Raw genomic sequence first — 24,029 nt, 5'->3', positions numbered from 1 at the left:
GGTCTTCAAATGTCTAAATGAAAAGAGGGCTAAGTTGGACAACCACTCATGAGATGCAGACTCTACTTACCATTGCTTGTCTTTCTTTTCATGTGAAAGTTTTTGAGGCACTAAAATCTTAATTTGGGCAAGTAAATCTCAGTACATTTTTTATTTTTCCTATAAAAGTTTTTGATCTTCTTCTTTGTTTTTACTAAATTTTGATCTTTTCAAAAAGGAAAATTTATCAAATCTATTCCCTTTTCTTTTTTTTTTTGAAATTTTATGTATAAGATCTTATGGAAGTTGTATATAGTAATACAAAAAAATTGTACGTGTGGATATACATCTATATAATTCTAATAACAATTGTTTTTTTCCTGAATGACTAGAAAATTCTGGATCCATACATATCTCTAGGGTGAAGTTCAAATCATGTTAAGTTAATTTTTTCTTAGAAAAAAAAAGATATTTTCTTAGAAAAAAAGATATTTTCCTAACGAAAATAGAATATGCGACTCCTTAGACTCATATTAGGTGATTCAAGAGTTTGGGTTTTAACAATAATATTAACTAGGATAAGACCCGCGCCTTGCGCGGGATTAAGTTATTATTTTTATTATATTTTGGAGAATGAAACAATAGTTTGGCTTCATTTGGATTACAGGTGTTCAATCCGGATATCGGGTTGGTTTCGGTTCGGTTCGGTTTTTTCGATATTTGGTTAGTAAAATATAACTACTATTCTAAATCCATATTTACTTTGACTTTAGTCTTTCACATACTTTTGAAAGATTTCAACTGGACGACTAAATTGATCAGCCAATCTTGTTGTTTTAAATCATTAGTGTACATATATATATATATATATTATTTAGTTTGAATATTTATTAAATAAAAATTCATATGCGTTATATTTTATGATCATTTGTAACTTATTATAACAAAAAAATAATCTATTGATCACAAAATTTTCAGAGTGGGAATATTCAAATTTCTAATAATATATAGACGTTTTGAAAAATTCAAATATAACATATAAGAAAAAATAAAAATGTTTTTATTATATATTTAATGTGATTTTTTAATATCTTTCAATAATATAAAATTAAAAAAAAAGAACTAAGATACCAAAATTGTTCTCAAATATTTATTATTCATAATAATTAATTTTCATATATACGTTAATCATATTAGGTAATTTCGTAGCTTCTAATTAAGGAAAGTGCAAAAAAAAGTTTGGTAGATTATTTATCAATTCGATAGTTAGTTTAATAAAAAATATAATGTAAGTCAAGATGGACCAACCTATTTTTCTAAGAATAGTATATTTTATATAGTCATTTATTATATGAGAATTTTTAATCATACAGTTCTATGATCATTCATATCATTTTATAAATGAATATTTAAATCATCGATAACAAAATTTTCAATGTGAAATCTTTAATAAGTTTATAAATTATAAATGTTTTTGAAAATTCATTGAAAGTTTTAATATTAAAATATTTATGTAATCTTATGGTATATAGTATAATCTATATATATATATATGTTTTATTATTAAATGATATTTTTTTACTCATATGGTTTTAAAATAATGTGTATCTTCTTATAATATTAAATAAAAGTTCATATTAATACAATTTTATGATCATTTGTAACTTATTATGACAAAAAAAATAATCTATTGATCACAAAATTTTCAGAGTGGGGATCTTCAAATTTCTAATAATTTATAGACGTTTTGAAAAATTCAAAATATAACATATAAGAAAAAATTTAAATGTTTTTATTATATATTTAATGTGATTTTTAAATATATTTTAATAATATAAAATTAAAAAAAGAACTAAGAAACAAAAATTGTTATCAAATATTTATTATTCATTATAATTAATTTTCACATATACGTTAATCATATTAGGTAATTTCGTAGCTTTTATTTAAGGAAAGTGCAAAACATTTTTTGGTACGTTATTTATCAATTCGATAGTTAGTTTAATAAAAAGTGTAATATAAGTTAAGATGGACCAACCTATTTTTCTAGGAATAGTATATTTTGTATAGTTATTTATTAAATAGGAATTTATAATCATACGGTTCTATGATCGTTCATATCGTTTTATAACAAAATATTTAAATCATCGATAACAAAATTTTCAATCTGAAATCTTTAATAAGTTTATAATTTTTAAATGTTCTTGAAAATTCATTGAAAGTTTTAATATTAAAATATTTATGTAATCTTATGGTATATAGTGTTTAATATATATATATATATATTTATTTTATTATTAAATGATATTTTTTGCTCATATGGTTTTAAAATCATATGTATCTTCTTATAATAAAAATGTTAAACTATTGATCATTAATTTTTAACATAATAATTTTAATAGTTTTAGTCATTTATTGTCGTTTTTAAAAATTCAAAATATAACATATACGAAAAAAACTAAATTTTATTTTTATAGCTAATTTGATTGTTTAATTTATTTTAATAATATAAAATTAAACAAAAAGTGATGGAGGAGATATACATTGTTATCAAATCTTTATTATTAAAATCATTAATTGTCATATATATATTAGTCCTTTATGGTAATTCCGTAGGTTTTATTTAAGGAAAGAAAATATCATATCATATCATTATATCATATAGTTTTACCAACTTATGTATCTAACAACATATAAAAATCGAATGTGGACCTACTTATTTTTCAATTGAATGTAATTGACTACCTAATTGAGTGCCACCTATGCATTGGGGCTTCTTTTAATTAATACAAAATTGAGGTTACATCTTTTCAAATGTTCCTCAATTAATATATAAGGGATAAGTCAACTCCTCGTTAATTCTAAGAAAATAGAATATCTGACTGCTTAGACTTAATATTACTTGAAAGAATATTTCCCTAAGTGTATTTTGAATAGTAACCAAAGTCAATATAATTATTAAAAATCCAATTTCAATGTTAAGGAAAAACTATTTCAGTTAAATGTTCTTTTAACATGCTTAACTTAAATTGTTAAGTTTATTTTTCATATGTGAACTGATTGTGTGTTGTAACAAATAAGAAATATTCTGTAGACATCTATTTGGCTAAACTGAACATTAGTGTGAGTACGAATATGTTTATTTATTTTCTGGAAAATAGAGAGTCAAAAGATGTACAAATGAGAAAATTAATCAGATTGTGAAGAAAATTAACATACTTTTTATGTCTTACTGTGATTTTGAGTTAATGATGTTTACTTGTTGTGATATTGACACAAACAAATTGGTTACTTAATTAGATAAATAGGGTATTAGGGTTGATATATAGGGGACATAGGGAGATGAACCCGTACTTTTATGGGGCTTAACAAGACGTATGGCTTAATTTGGAAAGTTATTTAAGTGTAATGCTTCTGACTCAAATAGAAGGTAACTAGACTTTTTCTCTCATCTCCAACTACTCAAAATTTAAGTTCTTCCATCGCAATTTTAATAAAAGTCGACCACTATATATGTTTTGTATGACAAGAATATCAACTTCTTATAATCGAGATCCCCCCGGCATTAGATAAAAAGCGAAATATTGTGTATGTGGAGGAAATGAAAAGTGTAGATTTTCTGATATTTTTCTTTATTGAGTTGAAATAAACATATTGAATTATTGGGGAGCACAATGCATAAATTAAGTAAGATTATGCCACAAGAAGAGGGAGAATAGCATGTGATGTGTAGTCTTTGATCTCCATCTTTATGAACCCATTTAGGGTAATTGGAGAGAGTGTAAGAAACCAATATACAATGCATATTCATATTTTGTGTACAATTAGCTTTTGTTTTTTGAGCAACGTGCAATTGGCTATATGCACCCACTTGCACAAGGTACTTCATTTTCTTTTGAGTGACCTTTTAATTTAGTAATTCTTGATATTATTCTAACTTAATAGATTACCTTCTCTAAAGTATTTTAAAGTAAGAGTTATAGTAGAATTAGGCTGCAAAAATGCATTTTTGGAATGAAAACTTCCTGAATGTTTAATTCATGTGTATTTCAAAAAAAATTTACCAGTTACAATTAAAAATGGAATGTATATTCCATTTCATCCCATTCCAAATTTTTTTTGAAATAAATGGAATACTGATTTCATTCTATTTAATTCCAGAAATAATAATTTCTATCATTCCACATATTCTTTCTATTTGTCACCAGTTACACCTTTAGTAAGAAATTACATAACTAAACACTACATTTCTATTTCCCTAGCATGTGAAAATAATTGATAAATGTATGAATTAGTAAAAATATAAAAAACTATATGTTTTTATATCATACATATAGATAAATTTATTAGGTCATTCATAAGAGTTAACAACTCAGGTCCTTTGGATAAAGCTTCCATGGTCGGAGTGGGTTTTAAAAACTACTTCCTATATTTTTAAATGATGTATGTTTTTGTGTGTTTGCATATATTAGTAAAATATAGTAACAGTTGATTATAAATACATTTTTTTTTGTACTTAAATATTTTCATAAGTTTAACCAATGGTATTTTAATAACTGCAATTTATTTTTATAAGTTTATAATGTATCATTCTTTATTAATTAATATTTCATAAAATGTAAAACATATATCCTTTTAAAATAAACTTTTATTTTCAAAATTTGATTTTTTTAGAAAGAGATGGAGGTTGCTCTCTACCATAATTTGATCACTATTGTTTTTTTTTGTTTTTGTTAACCACTAAGCGTTATGTTATTATAGGGAAAATTTCAAGCCAGTGCCATAGTCTCGCTGCGCTAGAATCAAAGGACCACATATTGAAGGTAGATTCATAAAATTTACACCAATTTTAGATACAACAGCATATATATGTTGAGGTTAAAACCATAGATCTCACAACAATTGTTATACTATAATAAAAATGCAGCTTTTATCCACACGAAGACTCTCCGTAATAGAACAAAATTACAGGGGGGCACTAAATCGGAAGGAATACAAAAGAACAATTTCTTAACCTGTTAAAAGAATCATAAATGTGAACCGGATGATGAGCCGTCATGGGCCTCTATGGCTGCTCATATCCCAGTTATGTTTTTTCTTGTGTTAGAAATTCTGAAAATATGTGAATGGCCTCATCTGATACAAACATGTACAAGAAAGAAGCATGTTAGACACAAATAAAAGAAATTTTTTACTCTCTCAGACACTTTCTCACTTTGCAATTTCATCCCAAGCCACATTCCACTTGACAAACACATTATGAGTGTTCTTTGTCCATCTTACCCTTCTTTCAACTCAAACATTATTTTCTCTATATAAACATCCTATTTCTCTCTCGTTATCTAAACTGAATCCAAGAACACAACCCTATTAACATCAACGAAACAATCCATTGTCAATAGCATCAACCTAAACAAAACCTTATTCTCTCCTCTTCACTCTGTCTTCATCATTCTCACGCTTTTCTCGAAAACATTTATTCTATTTTATTTGCATATCACCTGACGATCGAAGAAAAATGAGACAAAATCCCATAAGAGCTTCTGACAAGAAGAAAGCTTTCTGTAATGGAGATTTAGGAAAGAAGAAAGAGATTGAAAAATTGAAAGAATAACAGTCGAGGGTTGGCGAAATCAGTTTCGTGAGGTGAAACCTTCTCTTCTTGACAAAAAAAAATTTCCAGTTCTGTAGGCATAAGGAAACGGAGATCCCGTAGATTGGAAAAATCCCGACATACAAGGTCAGTTTTTGGAGAATCTTTTCTAATTTTCCCAGATCCTCACACATCTCATTTGTACTACAATGGTGGAATCTCTCTTCTCCACAAAAACCATATCTCCCCATTGAAAAAGCATCTTAATTTCTCAGACCCTCGAGGGTACAAATCTAGAACGAAATTGAAATAGGATCTGTCAATATCTTCAATGGAGAATATGGTTTCGTGGTGATTCCGGCGACTCGAGATGAGTCTTGTTCGAGTCGACTCAGTATTAGAGTTTTTTAGTCTTTTGTGTTGTGATACAACGAGATTGTTTCGGGAGTGAACCCATAGAGATAGCGAGGATGAATTAGGAGAAACATCATGGATTTTGGGTTCGAACTTGCGTCTGGTTGTGGTGAGTGAGGAACGAGTCAGGTCGTCGTTGGAGAGGATGTGTTGTGTTTGTTGGAGAGGAGAAGCTTAACTCAACGATTGATTCCACCAACTCGAGTCGTTCTTCCTGGGTTAATTCAGAAGTCCTGGTGATGACGATCTCAAGCGCTTTCTCTCTCTCTCTTGGAGGAAGACGACAAATTTGATTAAACTTTGTTTGTGGACGTGGACACAAAACCTTGTCCACAACTTTTGTTTTCTATCCATATATTATTGGTTTCCGTTATAGTTTTTGGCAGTATCATGGAATTGTATCAAAAACATATTTGTTGGTTTTGATTTAGTCCACAACTTGTGTATCAAAATAAAGAAATTATGTATGGACAAAATCTTTTTTTTTTCTTTTGGTGAGAGTTTTGATAGTAGTCTGTGTCTACGTTTTGTGGTATAACTTTAGTAACATGAGTCCATGTCCACGTAATTTCCTACAATTTTGTGGAATCAAAACAGAGAGTTTGTCCACGTTATCTACTATAAACACATTAACATCGTCTGTCCACACATTACTCATCATTCATACACACATCACTCGTCCACGTATATTCCGTCCACAAATCACCCATCCACGCATCATCCGTCCACACATCACTTTAGTATCCACAATTGTCATTTTCATTAAGGGCAAAATTGTCCAAAGTCTACCACTGGCCCACAACAAAGTGTGTCACATGTAAGAAGTGTCTTTAAGTGTAAGAGAAAGTCAAAAAGTGTCTCTTAGTATAATCAACTAAATAAAACATAATCCAGAAGCCAACAAACAACAATCTCAATAGAGAGATGGAGAGATGGAGAGAGAGAGAGAGAGAGAGAGAGAGAGAGACCCTCTATTGCCTCTTGTGACCCATATGATGTAGAATGAACTCAAACTGTTTGTTAATATCTCTGTCGTGTGGTGGGTTTATCTAGCCAGCATTCTTCTATCAACCTAGGGGATACAAAAAGTGGACCGGGCCTAACCGGTCAATGTCATGGACTAAACGAAACAATGATGCAAAACTGTCCCTTCCAGTTTAATGGTGAAGAGAAAATAAGACTGGCGTTTTAAGTCCATGAGGGTTAAGCTTACTTAATTTGATGGAGCTTTGAACGATGGCCCTCTTTGCAATTATAAGCTTCACTGTCTTCTTTTTTAGCAAAGGGCATTCGTCGTCTATCAATCATCTCATCGCCAAAACTTTTTTAAAATTTCTTATCGTTTAATTTGAATTCAAACCTTTTGGAAAAGAATTTAAGTAGGTAGTGCAACAAATGTCAACAACATTTCTGATTAGATCCTTATTGTTTTATTCATAAATCGTTTTTTATCATTCTGATATAAAATCCAATAATTCAAATCCTTGGATAGTTCACCCTTATTCAAGGAGACCAAACTACTTTAACTAGACTTATACTAGAGAAATAATCCCACAAGATGCATATATTTTACTCGGATTATCTAGACTATAAAAATTCCGTGTCTACTACTATACCTAATGGGCTTATACGAAGCCTAAACAATTTATTTTACTCTTTTTTAACACAAAACATAACTTTTGATTAAAAGCTCAGACCTCCGGAAGAGGAAAGAGATGAAATAGCCGTACATAATGCAGTCTTAGCAAGATGATCAGCTGCTGAATTTGACAATCAAGCAACATATTTAAAGGAAACAGTGATGAAAAGTAGAGATAGTTGATCGATGTCCTGGTCTCCTGGATGATCCCATAGAGGTCAGCCGGAGGAGCCTTCGAAGTGATCACTATTAAGAGCGTTTGACAATCTGTGTTGAAACAGATTTTGGAGTAGTCCCGTGCGTAAGCTGTGAGGAGAGCCCATCGAGAGCCAGTGCTTCCGCAACGAGCGGTGAGGCGATATTTAGTTCCACCCCAGTAGCTTGGTGATCAGTACCACCCGCTTTGTTCTTGAAGATACATCCAAACCCTGCCATGTTGTTTCGAGTCTCCATGCGGTGTCTGAGAAACATGTAATTAGATCATCCAGGTCGGGAGTGATCAATGAACTGTTTGAGCAATGTGTCTGAGTCCGAAAGAGAGTATCCAATTTGGCCATATTCCATTCCCTTGCGCTCCATTGTGATCCTTAGTTTGAGGGGGAGAATGTGAGATAACAAACTAAGTCTCACATTGAAGAATTAGACAAAGAGTGTCTAATATATAAAGAGATGTCCAATTCTATTAGTACGAGGCCTTTTGGGAAGGAAACCAAAAATAAATCCATGCTGACCAGCCTCTAAGGCCCAAAGTGGACAATATCGTACTAATAAGATAAGATAGAGTTGGACACGGGATTTAACAATCCTAACAATTGGTATCAGAGCGCAGTTGACGAGAAATCTGTAAGAAAGACCGAAATACCCTTTGAATGATGAATGAGTGATGAATGGGTATGTGAGACACGAGATGAATGTGATCCTTAGTTTGAGGGGGAGAATGTGAGATAACAAATTAAGTCCCACATTGGAGAATTAGACCAAAAGTGTCTAATATATAAGAAGATGACCAACTCTATTAGTACGAGGCCTTTTGGAATGGAAACCAAAAGCAAATCCATGCGGGCCAGCTTCTAAAGCCCAAAATGAACAATATCGTACTAAACGGATAATATAGAATTGGACATGGGATTTCACAATCCTAACATCCATATGGTTTTTGATACTGTATTTTCCGGGGTGATCTGTCTCCCTTCTAAAACTAGCTTGTTCTTCAGCTATCCAAATATACCAACATACCCACAGAAAAATATTTGAAGTAACGAACTTTTTTCAAAAAAAAGTTTGATATATTTTGACAAGTTACCTTTCCTATCTTGAGAGCCTTAACGAAGTCGATGCAGTTTCCTGAATCAAATTGTGTTTTAAAACAGAGATAAAGACCACACCCTTTTACTCTTAAGGGAGGTTTTTATCGAATCAGCTTTCTTTCATTGAACAATATATATTAGTAAGATTAACAAAAAAATGGAGTAAATGATTCGTCGAGTATAGTAATTTCTCACGCGCTGAAGACTTTTCTCTCCAACCTGAGATCCCTTTCGTTCTTCCTTCACCGTCGCTGTTCACGGCGGCGGTCCCCACCCGCCTCCATGGCAAAGAAAAACCCCCCCAAAAACAAAGCCTCTCATCGTGTCCCCACTGGATCGACACCCTCTCGTTCTATTGCGTCGAACTCGTCGACGAAAGCTTCGACTGAGCCAGCCTCTGCCGTTGCAAATCAGACCAGTTTCGTTGCTGCTCTGCCTGAAATACCTGCTCCTCTGTCTTCTACCGCGCCCGGTGGAGCCACTGAAGTAGATCTGTCAATTTCGGTGCCTGATTCTTCTACAGCCGCCGTCGCGTCACTACCTAAAGATGTTACTGTCGAACGTGAGAATCCTTCAATGGTATCTCATCAAGCTGTTGCCGCCAATCTTCTGAGTCCAGAGACTTGCGCCAACAAAATGGAAAGCCCCAAAGCTGTGATCCTAGCTACAGTGTCAAATCCGAGTTCTGTACCTACGGTTTCTGTTGATAACAACAGAGTTCCAATTTTGGCCATCTCTGCTGTAACCGGTGGTAGCCCACCTTCATCCTCCGACCAGTTAGGTGGTTCGCAGGAACAGTTGCAACAAAGGAAGTCTTCAGCTGATATTTGGAAAGGTTTTGTAAAACCGACAAAACTAAAGCTGCAGCCGAAGGAAACTCCTTACACTTTGGAATCTGGTGAAGCTTGTGTCACTATCCCTAATGCTGTAGTGGAGAAAAATAAAAAAGCTTGGGAGTGTTTCATTCTTGGGCAGTTTTACGAGGAGGCTCCGCCCCGCGGAGCGGTTCATGCGATAGTTAATGGTATATGGAGCAAGCAGAGAAGAGACATTTCAGTTTCAAAAATGGAAGGAAATGCTTTTCTTCTCAGAGTTCCCTGTCCAAATGCGAGGCGTCGAATCCTGAGTCAGCCACTTTGGCAAATTGACGGACAGACAATGTTTGTAGCCAAATGGGCACCAGGCTTGCAACAGGTTAAACCTGAGCTGGAAATGGTTCCTGTATGGTTGGAATTCACGGGAGTTCCTCTTCAGTTCTTCAACAAAGATGCCCTTCAAGAGATTGCAGGCATAGTGGGCCATCCAGTCTGTCTGCACCCTTCGACTGCAAACTTGACAAACATTGAGGTCGCCAAGGTCTACACTGTGATTGATCCGAGGAAGCCTATACCAAAGTTTGTGAATGCAAGGTTTGAGAGTGGTGATACCCGACGCATTGGAGTATCAAGCCCATGGCTTCCTTCTTTATGTTCTTACTGCAAGAAAGTGGGTCATAGTATATCACGCTGCAAGGCTGCTCCTAAAACCTGCGCATTGTGTAATTCAGTAAAGCACCCAACTTCGGCTTGTCCAAGAGGGCAGGGTGTTCCTGTCAAGGACAAAGGCAAGGCTCCAATAAAGAGTCTGCTGCCTATTACTCCCAAAAGGAAGAAGTTGAAGACAGTGTACAGAGAAGTGTTGAAATCCGTCCCACCGGTCTCTTCCAATCACCCTCCTTCTCTTCCTGCTGCTGCGCCCTTGGAACACCATGCAGGACAATCAGAATTTCCCTTAGGAGCTCTGAAGCCTCCTCGTGCGGATATTGCTTCTACTTCGAAAACTCCATCAAATGAGCTCTCAAAAATCACTGTCCATGACTTGAGTACGGGATCCCTCTGTGTTGATCTCTCAGGTACTTTTGAGACCTCATTGACGTCACAATCGTCTGGATCAGGAGATTCTACCTCGGATATGGATTCATTGACAGAAGAAGAGGAAAACCCTGAGGATAAATTCATTGAAGTTTTTGCGAAAAGATACAAGCAGAGACAGAAGGCGAAGGCTAGGGCTAGAGGCCCTTTAATCCTCTAATTTTTACCTCTTTAATGGATATTTTTGGTTGGAATATTAGAGGTTTCAACGATTCTGTAAAGCGGCGTGGGTTTAGGAAATGGATGAAGAAAAACAAACCTATTTTCGGAGGTCTTATTGAGACGCATGTACAGCCGGTTAAAGCAGCGAATATAGTAAATCGTTCCTTGCCGGGTTGGTCTTTTGATAGTAATTATGACTTCTCAGATCTTGGGAAGATTTGGGTTATTTGGCACCCATCAGTTAAAGTCTCGGTTATCTCAAAGTCTCTTCAGATGATTACATGTCGAGTTAAGCTCCCACTCGTCGCCACTGAGATAATTGTTTCTATTGTGTATGCATCGAATTGTACTGTAGAGAGGCGTCTTCTCTGGAATGAAATTGAAACTACAGCATGTGGTCTATTCACTTCAGCCTCTCCATGGTTAATTCTCGGTGATTTCAATGAAATTACCTCCTCCTTGGAACATTCTAATGGAGACGGTTTCTCCACTACAAGAGGGATGCGAGACTTTAACGAATGTATTCAACGCAGCAGTCTCTCTGATCTTCCTTTCCGCGGTAATTCGATGACTTGGTCCAACAGGCATGTCTCCAAAAAGCTCGATAGAATTATGGTAAATGATTACTGGCTGTTGGCTTTTCCGGATTCTCTTGGAATATTTGGAGAGCCTGGGATCTCGGATCACAGTCCATGTTGCGTTTTCACTGATCAATTACGACCGAAACAAAAGCGTCCCTTCAAGTTCTTTGCGCATCTGAACAACCATCCAGACTTCGCAGAGATTATAAAGGGTTGTTGGTCTGGTCTTAACTTTGAAGGTTCTCGGCAGCTTGTTATTTCCAAGAAATTAAAAGAGCTGAAGAATATAATAAGGACATTCAGTAATGAGAATTTCTCTAATCTGGAGTTAAGGGTGGCTGAAGCGTTTGATAACCTTATCTCTTGTCAGCAGGTCTCCCTCAATTCTCCTTCACCTGCTGCTGCTGCAGCTGAAGAGGTAGCTCATCGGAAGTGGTCAACGCTTGCAAAAGCCGAGGACTCTTTTTTATGTCAAAGATCAAGGATTCAATGGACATCTGAGGGTGATGCCAACACAGCATTCTATCATCGAGCTATCAAATCACGCAGGGACCAAAACCAGATAGATCTCCTTATTGATGAGGATGGTTCAGTGATCCACTCTTTGGATGCCATTAAAGATCATGTGGTTTCCTACTTCAAGAATTTGCTAGGAGGGGTAGTAACCCCCACTACTTCATCGCCTCAGGAAATTGTGACCCTGGTCAGTATTAAATGCTCCCCAGCTGCGATAGAAACTCTAGCAGCCCCTTTCTCCAGACTTGACATTCAAGAAGCTTTTTTTTCATTACCTAAGAGTAAGGCGCCTGGCCCTGATGGTTACCCGGGAGAATTCTTCAAAGCTCACTGGTCTACACTTGGTAATGATATGATTGATGGAGTTATGGAATTCCTCACCACGGGACGTCTCCTTCAGCAGTGGAACGCAACAATAATTTCTCTCGTACCAAAGAAGACAAATGCATCCAAAATCACGGAGTTCAGACCGATCTCTTGCTGCAATTCAGTCTACAAAGTCATATCTAAGCTACTAGCTAATAGGCTTAAGACGGTTCTGCCTCAGCTCATTTCAAATGCACAGTCTGCTTTCATCCCCGGGCGGTTGCTGGTGGAAAACGTGTTGCTGGCGACTGAACTAGTGAAAGGTTATAACTGGAAATCAATATCCAAACGGTGTATGCTCAAGGTGGATCTCAAAAAAGCCTTTGACACAGTCAACTGGGGGTTTATCATGAATACTTTGGAGGCTATGGAATTTCCACCGGCTTTCAGAAATCTGATCCATCAGTGTATATCAACTACTCGGTTCTCAGTGGCTATAAATGGGGAGCTGTGTGGGTATTTCAAAGGTACTAAAGGTCTTCGTCAAGGTGATCCTCTCTCACCCTACCTTTTTGTACTTTGCATAGAAGTGTTCTCTCAGCTCCTACGAGCTAAGTACACAGACGGCTCCATAGGCTACCACCCAAAAGCATCCGACCCTGCAGTGTCTCACTTGGCGTTCGCAGACGACATTATGGTATTTTTCGATGGGTCTAGGTCCTCTCTTCAGAATATTTCAGAGGTGTTTGATGCTTTTTCAAGATGGTCGGGTCTGACGATGAACAAAGAGAAAACAGAGCTTTATGCAGGGGGTTTGAACCAGTCTGAAACCTCTGACTTGACAAGTCTGGGTTTCACTCTTGGTTCCCTTCCTATCCGGTATCTCGGGTTGCCGCTGATGCATAGGAAGCTGCGTATATCAGACTATAGACCTCTACTGGACAAGGTAGCGGGTTGTTTCACCAACTGGTCGGCTAGAGCCCTTTCATATGCAGGGAGGAAGCAGCTTATCTCCTCTGTTATATATGGATCTATCAATTTTTGGGCTTCAGCTTTTATTCTCCCAAAGGGGTGCTTAGTACAGCTTCAAAGTCTTTGTTCCCGGTTTCTTTGGAGTGGTAGTATTACAGGCCCGGTCAATTACAAAGTCTCATGGACAACTATTTGCCTACCGAAAAATGAAGGTGGTTTGGGCTTGAGAGACTTTGGAAGGTGGAATAAGACTCTATGCCTCCGTCTAATCTGGCTGTTATATGCGGATAACAATTCCCTTTGGGCTCAATGGATTAAAAGCTATAGAATTAAGGAAGGGAATGTATGGAGCTGTGATGTGGAGAAAGCTTCTTCTTGGACTTGGCGCTCTGTCTTGAACTTGAGATGTTTTGCTTCTCGCTATCTCAGAGCCAACTTGGGCACGGGTCTTTCTATCAGTTTTTGGTGGGACCATTGGACACCACTAGGCCAACTTATCAATCTCTTTGGGGTTACTGGTCCGAGGGAGCTTAATGTACCTCTCTTTGCCTCTGTGTCTGAAGCATGCAACAGCTCGGGATGGGCCCTTCCGGGTGCTCGTTCACCCGCCGCAGAACAGCTACAAGTCTACCTCACCACCATCCCTCTTCCCTCCGTTGAAAGTCCGAGTGACAATTACTTTTGGCTGGTGAATGATGTGCCATTTGAAAAATTTACAGCCAAATCCACTTGGGAAGACATGAGACAGCGTGCTTCTATTAAATCTTGGACAAGCCATGTCTGGTTCAAGGGTTATGTGCCTAGACATTCTTTCTTGATGTGGCTTGTTCACCTTGATAGACTTCCTACAAGAGCTAGGCTTGCTAGTTGGGGTCTTAATACTCCTACTTCTTGTTGTCTTTGTGATGATTTTATTGAATGCAGGGATCATCTTTTTCTAACCTGCTCTTGGAGCCAGGAACTGTGGCGTCTTACTCTCTCCAGACTAGGTGTCACGGTAGCAGGATTCTATACTTGGACAGCCTTCTCAGTTTGGCTGGATATCAAAGATGCAACTACCACAAGGTATCTCAAACGCCTTGTGGCCCTTGCAACAATCTACTGCATCTGGTTTGAAAGAAATAAAAGGCTTCATGACAACATTTCCACTTCTCCTCGAACGATCTTCAAGCAATTGGATCGCTTTATCAGGGATGCCATTCTGTCAAAGAGAAATCGAAGGCAATATGGTACTCTGATGCAGGAGTGGCTTCGCTATGACTGAGCTGTAACCAGTTCTCTTAATAACTAGCATAACATCATAGGCTTTACCTTGTTTTACTTTTTTGCCAAGGTAAATCCTATTTGGATCTAAATCTTTTGTAATAAGTTACAAACCCGTTCCTATTAAATGGTAATTCACATTTTGGCAAAAAAAAGATTCGTCGAGTCAAAATCATAGTTGGTCCACGAAATTTTTCCTATTCACAAGATGATATTGACTAGAAGTTGTATAGAATAGACTGAAACGCATATATTAAAACACGTACTATAAGCTTACGAACTCATAATATCTCGAAATTCATCAAGGAAACAAAATCAAAACAAGAGAAAGTCACGGGAAGGGAGCTATTATCTTCATATCTGTCTCAACGACATCAAGCGCAAATAATCAGCAACCAAAATTTTTTTCCCCGGTCCGCAAATCCCTTCCCGTGACGGCTTCAACGATTCCGTTGAGATCCCATGTTCTTCATCTCTCTTTTTCACAAGTTTCGGTTTTATCCTCCCCAGATTCACATCTTGTGGAGACACCATTAATGATGGTACACCTAGTGGTAATCTATCCCCTAAAACAAACGAAAAACCCTAATTGAAACTCATACTATGAGAGAGGCTGTCCTGAAATATTTATTACTACAAAATTGTTACTATAAAATATTCCTTTATAATTTGGGACCGTAAAACACACACACATATATATATATATTAAAATTTGGGAGCCAACATGAATGTTTCATAAGACTTTGCCGAAAATTGCTCTACATGAAAATATGATTTATTTTTGATCAAAAATAATAATATATGGTTTTTTTTACAACGAGTAGTTGCTTACCGCGATCGATCTGCCATGTACACCAAAATTTTCCGTTGGACTTGGCAAGATTTTTAAGCTCCGGCTTTGCAACGAGCTCTGGGATCCTTGGAGTTACTAGAAGAGCCATCTGGATCTACAAACAATACGTACAATTTTATCATCTTTGATTCTTTGATAAAAATAAATAAACATACCGGAAATGTATACAAAATGAAAAATCAAGAACCTTATAATCATGGGAATGCCAAAGCTTTTGTTCCTCCGGTGAGAGGCTTTCGAATAACTTCTCTGACACTATATATTCGATCCCTAGAAATTTAATACAATAAAAACACATCATAAATCTTAAGTCATAATCTAACGCAAAAGCTTCAATACTCAACGTTACAACCAGGACATTAGAGGAACTGGAATCGTAGACAGCACACTGGAGAAAGTCATGGTTTACACGGTGATCATAGATATGAACTTCGATCTGACGGCCAGGATCGTGGCTATAGCAAGCGAAGGAACACATGTGGAGACTCATTTGCTTGATTGGTTTCATAGACTGCATCGTAGTCGTTCCTTTTTCTAGTATCGCCGTAGTTGTCTTCGTAGGATCTCCCATTGGCTCCTTACATTCTCCGATGCTTGCTGGACACGCCACAGGAGCCTTATCACTTGACGCCATCGCGTAACGACTAAAAAGCCTTGTTCTGTGCTATGGGTCTTACAAGACAGGAGTGATGTTTTTTTTTTTTTTTTTGACAGGAGTGATGTTGCATGAGGAAAATATGACGATGGTTTGGATGTAACAAGTTATTATATGTGGCAAATGGTTATAGAGTTCAGATGTGGCGAATAATAGCGATGTTAACATTGGCGTTTTGTGGACAAAGTTACACTTGGTCGATTGTCCTCTGGACAATGTATTGCGCACTTGGCAATGTTAGCAATTCCGTATTTTGTGCTTCTTTTGACGAGTTCTAAATAGTAATTTTCAAAAAAAATTGCTTTTAAAAGAAAAGTTTGTCGGCTTCCATAACTGATTTCATTATCCTCCTAAATATGAAGATCGAATATTTCGCATAAAAAAAAGAGAGGAAGAGATCGAAAAAATTCATACAATTACAACCATACGTAAGGCCTGGTCAAGGTTGTTATAGTTTTTTCAAATAAAACCCTCACTTCGCTTAAATGTAGAGAAATAGTCATTATTAAAAAAATAAAATGTAAGCAAACCTTTCGTTATAGAGTCAATTATAAGTATAATTTTTTTTTATAACGTCTGATTTTCCAAATTGTAAGTATAACTTCTATTATATAGATTTTACAACACGTATATAACCATGTATAGTTATCAAAATTATACCGTTTGCAACATTTTAAAAGATCTAGAAATCTGAAATGAAAATCCAAACCTCTGAGCTCTCTTTTTTTTGAAACACACTATCATTTTGTCACAACAGTTTTGATCGTAATTACAATATATACATGTATATATACAAAACTTTAAATAGCATAACCACAAACCAAAACAAATTAGACGGTGAGAAAATTTTCTAATAATTGTGACGCATTAGACGGTTTAATCGTCGCCGAGTTGGGTAGTTGCGACGGGATAGAGTACGGCGAAAATTTTGGACAAGTATCAAATTATGTTTTTTTGTTCGATAAGCAACAAAGATTTATTGAATACATCTATATATTTGTCATGGTAAAATGATAACGTGTTAATGTAAGTTTCTTAGAGATCAAGGGCTTGAATTTCCATTACATATTTTCATGGGGTTGTAACTGTTCAAAACGGTACACGGTATATGCGGATTATACAATCCCAACACCAGCAAAGGTTTGATTACGTAAAAGGTTGACTTGTATTTTGTTTTGGTGATGATTGTTTTTGTAAATTTACGCAAGATAACGGATTATATGCTAAAAAGTTAAAAACTCATAATTTTATGTATTCTTTTTTGGTAAATTATCTTTATATATTCGTTACATACCATACATCCTTAAACTTTTAGTGGTAGTATCCATTTAGAGAAACACAATTACCAAAACAGTCATTACTTCTATTGATAATACAACATAACCTCCGATGACTAACTTAACGTATCTCATGACTTTGTTTTGTTAACGAGAGCTACCATTTCGCACGGACTTTAAAAACGAGCCGCTTTTGGTTATTTCACGCAACGGTTTATCGGTATATCTAACCGTGTTATAAACCCATGCACCCGCAACTGCACCGAGAATTGGAGACGCTATGTATATCCAAATTCCTTTGTAGCAATTGTACACCATTGCAGGTCCCAAACTTCTTCCTGGATTCATCGAAGCTCCCGACACCGGTCTGATTTTTTTTTTTAAAGATAAGCAAACCCATATCATTTTAATATTTTGGTAAAGAAAATTATATATATCTGGACAACGGTAAAATATAAATATGTTACAAGTAAAAACAATTACCCGGCAATTATCACGTTAAGTAGCACCGTCGACCCTACAGCTAGCCCGGCAAGTTCTCCAATCTGATTGTTACGTATGGGTCCAATATTAATCACTTTTTTTTGTCAACGGGTCCAATATTAATTACTTTTATCATAAATATATGTAATTGCTGAGCTAATCATAACAACATAAATACATAAATAAACGATAGAGAAAATTTAAAATCTAAGAGAAACTATAAAATAGTGTACGAAGACCATTTTCATTAAAAACCTTAAAAGGTAAAATGAAAAAAGAAATAGCTAAAGTTTAATCGAACATGCTTAAAATAGCAAGAATCCCCAACAAACAGCCATCAAATTTGACTATATATAATTTTGTTAAAAATACTGTATGATTTCCATGCAGTGTAAGAAGATTTTGAAATACTAACCGCTCTATTGTCGGTTGCAACTCCGGAAATGATGAACATTAGGTAGAAAGTGATTATAAACTCGATCACAAACGACTGCAAATCGGATCCTGACGGTAATGTTCCGACGAACACGTCATGTTTCCCACTGCAAACATCCTGATCAAGTCCGAACAAAAGCCGCAAAGTTGCCGCCGCAAGCGTTGATCCGATCACTTGTGATATCACATAAGCCGGAACCTAAAATATCAAAGAATCATATTGATAAACTTTAGAAAATGTAGTTTAATGTCGCATTAAAGGTAATCGGCTTTAAATAATTCCTCCCTTGAGCTGAATACGGAATTTAGTAAATGATTGATCTAATATGGATAAATTCTTTTAAAAAACTTGTCTGACAAACTAATTTTCAGAAATTAAATTTTGAAAGATATAAAAATAAAACTGTAATGTATATATATAAAAAATTGTTGGTGTCTCTCCTGTGTGTCCACCTGGAAACTCTTTTTCTATAAAGACAACACGTGTTCATCTTATTAAACGTCCCGTTTTCATTTTTTTTCCTCAGAATCTGTTGGGCTTCATATTTTGTCTGTGTGTTTTGCTTTATTAAGCCCATACCTATATAAATTTTTATTGTTTCACGCTCTCTTCTCAGCCGTAGGCAATCAATCGGCAAATCTAGCGTTTCGAGCGACTTATCACTAGCTTTTTCCAAGTCTCATCACCTTTGTCGTCTTCTTGCATTACCTCGCATCGCCTCTTCGAAACAGCTTCTCAGTTCTCACCGTGTAGCTCCTCAATTAACACCACAAACATAATTAAGTTGCTTTATATTACAGAAGAAGAAGATCTCACTCCACGAGGCTGGCCGAGCAAGACGATCGAGGTAAATCAAGCAAATATTCTTGCCGGAGAAGCTTCACGCCGCCGTAACACCGTCGTTTTACTCCTCTCCGTATTTTCAGCCACCACAACGAAGGTTGTCTCATCTGCATCTACTGAGTTTCGCATCTACTGCTACTTCGTCTTCACCGATTCCCCCAACACTCCCAATTTTTTTCGTACCTTTTCTGTCAATTAGCTTTATACAAGCATGTGTTACAAAGTCACTTTATATCACGGAAAGTGGAACTCTATTCCTCCAGTTTGGAATCGTTGTCTGTCGGACGAGTTGCTGACTCGGTTATGACTCAACCGGTGTACTTATTCAAGATGAATAAGAGACTCTCCTACTACTAGAACCCAAAACAAGCTGTAGTATGCTATCAACGCTCCTAGAAGTTGAAATGCCCTGGAAATAAAATGCAAACTAAAAGTCAGAACTATTGAAACATACGTTTCTGCGTATAACTCGAGAATGAACATAAACGTATACCTTTTTTTGAAAAACGTATACCTTACTTATGTCATGATATTTTTCATTCGGCCAAAGTTTTCTAATCAAAATGTTGTGTACGAGTCTGCTAAGAGTCCAGGTCAGGAAACTGTTCCACTATTGGATAAGATAATTGTTAACGCATGGAAACAGAACTCGATTCATACATTTTTACATATTGTGGGACGCAGTAACTAACCTTTGGTGACTATACTTGAGCCTAAACAGACTCAAAATGCATACCTTTGAGTCTGAACAAACTGAATATTCCATGAAAAGTTCATACTTTTAGTGACACCCAGCAGACGATCAAGAGATAAGTGTGCAACATAAAAGCAAAGTTAAAAAGAAACACCAAATTTCATACCTTTGATGAAATAGAGAAGCACGAAGTCCCTTTCGAGGCTCCACTTGAATTTAATTCCTACAACTAACCCCACAAGTTTACGAGAAACTCATCCCTCAATAACCAGTCAACGCCTTACATAGAGATAAAAATTGCTATTTTGGTATTGATTTAGAGTCCTACAAGCAGAGAAAAAAAATGACTCAACTGAGCTCAAACAAAGTAACGACGAGCTAGCGAGAGCAAAAAGCAAAGTAAACATAATGCTTTATTGGAAAAAAATTATCTTTACGAAGAAGCTCTCTATGCTACAAATCTTACTAATAGACGAACAAAATGAAACATTTCTCTAATATGGTGTTATACATGGGCTGTGAATTGTGATATAGGCTGATTTGGACTTATCTCTGCTTTAATATATTTAAATGGTGTTTGTTTATAGTATTAAATAAGTATATATATATAATGGAAAATTGAAATCTGAAAGAAAAATCCGAGCACAAGTCGATCCATTGTTTCACATCAAAGTCTTTTAAGATATAGAGAAAATGGTAAAATAATTTAATGTGGTAAGTTATCTTCCTTGTAACAAATACTTTCTTTGTGTTTTAGACTTTGGATGATTATGTTATTAAAAATATTTATGACAACAGGGACATATGGGTACAGTTTCTTCGCCAAACATCAATAATTTTTGTATGACGTTGACATTTATCTATACGGTATAATAATTGGAAAAAACTCTACCATAATTTTTTTTATTAAAATAGAAGCATAAAACAATAAATATTCGCATAGTTTGGATGAACTCAGTTAAAATACAATAACCAGAAAAAAATATGTAGGTGAAACATGATCGTACATAAATTAAAGTAAAAAAACAAAAAAAAATTAGCTTTCTAGCATAAATCAAAACTAAACACTGCTCTCTTTTATACCATTTTAAGTATCATATTATAAATTTAGCCAAATGCAACGATACTAAGATCCAATCTCCTTACTTTCTAAAAAAGTGATCCCATATAAAATTTATAATTCACACATATAATTAACCAAATAACAGAACTAAAATAAAAATAAATATCATCGAAATAATTAACGAATATAATCAAACATGTTTATTAGAAAAAATATGTTTATTAAAAATAACAATATGGTCTCAGAATTCTATAATTTATTTTGTATCCCTATCTCATAATTTTATTCATTTATTCTATACTAATTTTTAAATGCTTTATAAATTAATATAAATAATATAAATAGTTTTTATTATAGCTTCCCGCCCGTAGGGCGGGCCAACCCTAGTGTACCATAAAATCTTTATCGGCTAGGGAAAAAAAAACTATATTAGTATTAAAATTAGTTGCGTGCAGTACAATAAAGAAGACAGATAAGCTAGAGTTATCAAACAAAAAACGTCAAGGTTCTAGTTTGTCCATCAAACTCAAAATGACACATAAAAACAAAACTTGATAGGTGTTATATATTGTGTGTATGTGTTGACCTGTTTGAGAGGGAAACGGCCGCAAGATGCGAACGCAATCGTGACCGCCGGATTGAAATGAGCGCCAGAGATGTGACCGAGAGAGTAAACAAGAACCATGACGGTGAGTCCCCAAACGATGGCGATCCCAGGAAGAGTCACGGCTTTGTCGTGTTGGGCGTTTACGGCCACCGATGCACAACCGGCGAATATCAAAAAGTACGTTCCAAGAATCTCCGCCATCAACTGAAAACAGAGCAATTGCAACAAAATAAGAAACAGAGTTAGTTTCACTGAACAGAAGAAATTTTCATCGAAGAGAGTCTAAACACCAGAGAGATCGGTGAAAGACTTTTTTGTTTTTTGTTGTTTGGAGATTGAGGGTAACAGAAGTGAGCACCTTTTGTAAGAAAGGGACAGAGAACGAGAGGACTGAGTCTTGTTTCTTCATGGATTTTGTGGTATGAATAGCTTCTTTTTGTTGTTGTTGAAGTTCAACTTCTTGGTTGATGTTCACCATCACTGCTCCTTCTTTGGAGTCACCATGGCCGTTTCCCGAGATCTCCGCCATTACGTAATTTTTTCTCTTTCAGAACCAAAGAAGAAAAGAAAAACAAAATCTTTGAAGGACCGTTACGACTTGTGTGAAAGAGTTTGGTGGCGATTATCTCCAATTTATTGACAAATCGTCAGGGAGAGAGAAAGAGGTTGGACTTTCCACATTTTATTAAATTAATAACCGATGATATGTTATGTTTAGTAGGAAACTATTGCACATGATATCTTTTTGACCATTATTACTTTGCCTTACTAAGAACTTTAACATTTTTTTGACAATAACTAAAAACCTAAAACAAAACCTGCTGATTCGGGTAGCAGAACAAAAACTCACGTGTAAGCTTTTCCGCTATTATATTTTGTATTTTTGATTTTTTTTTTGTCATCCCATCATCATATTTTGTACTTTTGATATATGTCTGATCTTTAAGTTAAGAAAAAAAAAATCTTAATGCGTTGAAATTCCTCCATAATTAGAGAAAATCTTAACAAATTTCTGGGAATTTTTGACAAAATAAACAAATATTTCTGGCTGTATTACATTTTTGTATATAATATTTTAAAATAATATCGTCTATTTTCCTATATTTCTTTTGTAACTTTACCTATATTTATTCATTGGTTACTCTATACATTCATGAATCTGTTGTTATTTATGTTTGTTTACGTGTAAGTTTTAATCTGTAAATATACTTTTACATAATTGCTCTTATACTTTCGTAAAGTAATCTTATTCTCTAAATTCTTGGTATATAATTCCTGTACTAGCAAAAAAGTGAATATATCTGATCTTATCCGTAAAAGCATATTATTTCCATAAGTTGAAAAAGAAAATCATTTACTTTTTATCCACATCATGTGGTTAATGTGATCGTCATAGCATTGATGTGGCATTTATCCATGTTTCCGAGCGATAAAGTTATGCCAGGTAATCGAGTTTTAAATTATTGGATAGGAACTTTCCATAAATTATCATTTTTCCTAGTTATTTTTCAAAAACTTATATATGAAATTTAATGTCTTGCATGTTGTAGTGCTATATCTAGATATAATAATAATTAAATTTCTGAATCCAAATTTTGATATAAATCCGTATAAAAATTTATGATATGTCATATTACAGCTTAAGAATAATTTTGTTGATACTTATAGAGCTTTTTTATAAAAGACATCGCATTCTTCGTTATAGGTGTTTTCAAAATAGGGAAATATAGATTGAGAACTTGTAGTCAAGTGATGAGGGAAAAAATTTGGGATGTCACCACATTTTAAATTCGATCTATTTATCATATGAAACTAAATCATCCTATACGGATATGAACTATTGTTTTTTGGTCCATTTGAATATTCCGGAAAAGGTGTATCCGTGGGCTGCATCTTTCACCCGGAAGTTAGGTTTGTATCTTTAATAGACTCTGGTTTAATTCTGTTTTTTTTTCAAAAAAAAAGGAAATATATATCACATATCTTTTGTTATTACATAATTATAAAAAAATTATGCATATGTTTAAAATTATGTAGAAAAAAAGCTCCAGTTTGGATCTTGGAATAGCAAAACATTGGATGCTCCAATTTCCGATACACTGCTCATTTCTCCGATTAGATGTTGTTGGATGTTGAGACACCCATATTTGATCGTAGCATATAGACCCATTAAAAAAACATTTTGGCCATACAAACTTTATGATAAGAAACATCTATGAGAAATTAAACAAATGTCACTTGATGGAATTGATGAAGGCCTCTTCAAGTCTTCAACTACCAACCGAAAATATGGACGCATGGTTGATAGTATAAAACAAACAGTACAAGAGTTATTACAAAAGTTCAAAGTTATTTTTGAGTCTAGATGCAGGCATAACTTCTATGTTCGGACCAGACCATATCGAATTGCACTTCAGAATTCAATTTACATTTCTATGTTACGGTCTTATCCGTCCTAACATGTGACTAACTATAA

General features: G+C 35.0%; 3 protein-coding genes across 3 annotated transcripts; 1 reads left to right on the top strand and 2 right to left on the bottom strand.

Annotated features, from left to right (window-relative positions):
- The first annotated feature begins 2,667 nt into the window (after nucleotides 1–2,667).
- On the top strand, nucleotides 2,668–11,057 carry LOC117132807. The gene is made up of 2 exons (XM_033287994.1): nucleotides 2,668–5,421; nucleotides 5,534–11,057. The coding sequence occupies exon 2, from the start codon at nucleotides 9,215–9,217 to the stop codon at nucleotides 11,000–11,002; it is 1,788 nt and encodes a 595-aa protein (XP_033143885.1). The 5' UTR covers nucleotides 2,668–5,421; nucleotides 5,534–9,214; the 3' UTR covers nucleotides 11,003–11,057.
- Nucleotides 11,058–14,752: 3,695 nt separating this feature from the next.
- On the bottom strand, nucleotides 14,753–17,156 carry LOC103861024 (oil body-associated protein 2B). Its single transcript, XM_009138724.3, has 3 exons — nucleotides 15,683–17,156; nucleotides 15,475–15,589; nucleotides 14,753–15,208 (listed from the first exon to the last, which is right to left on the bottom strand). Exons 1-3 carry the CDS (start codon nucleotides 16,127–16,129, stop codon nucleotides 14,997–14,999), a joined length of 774 nt encoding a protein of 257 aa, XP_009136972.1. The 5' UTR covers nucleotides 16,130–17,156; the 3' UTR covers nucleotides 14,753–14,996.
- A 222-nt stretch (nucleotides 17,157–17,378) lies between these two features.
- Nucleotides 17,379–22,268, bottom strand: LOC103861023 (aquaporin NIP1-2). Its single transcript, XM_009138722.3, has 5 exons — nucleotides 21,912–22,268; nucleotides 21,533–21,757; nucleotides 18,326–18,544; nucleotides 17,911–17,972; nucleotides 17,379–17,794 (listed from the first exon to the last, which is right to left on the bottom strand). Exons 1-5 carry the CDS (start codon nucleotides 22,080–22,082, stop codon nucleotides 17,575–17,577), a joined length of 897 nt encoding a protein of 298 aa, XP_009136970.1. The 5' UTR covers nucleotides 22,083–22,268; the 3' UTR covers nucleotides 17,379–17,574.
- Nucleotides 22,269–24,029: the final 1,761 nt, after the last annotated feature.

The sequence above is a fragment of the Brassica rapa genome, chromosome A03 (assembly GCF_000309985.2).
Source record: "Brassica rapa cultivar Chiifu-401-42 chromosome A03, CAAS_Brap_v3.01, whole genome shotgun sequence".
Taxonomy (NCBI): domain Eukaryota; kingdom Viridiplantae; phylum Streptophyta; class Magnoliopsida; order Brassicales; family Brassicaceae; genus Brassica; species Brassica rapa.
The sequence above is the reverse complement of the archived record's forward strand: the minus strand, read 5'-3'. Positions and strand labels throughout refer to the sequence as shown.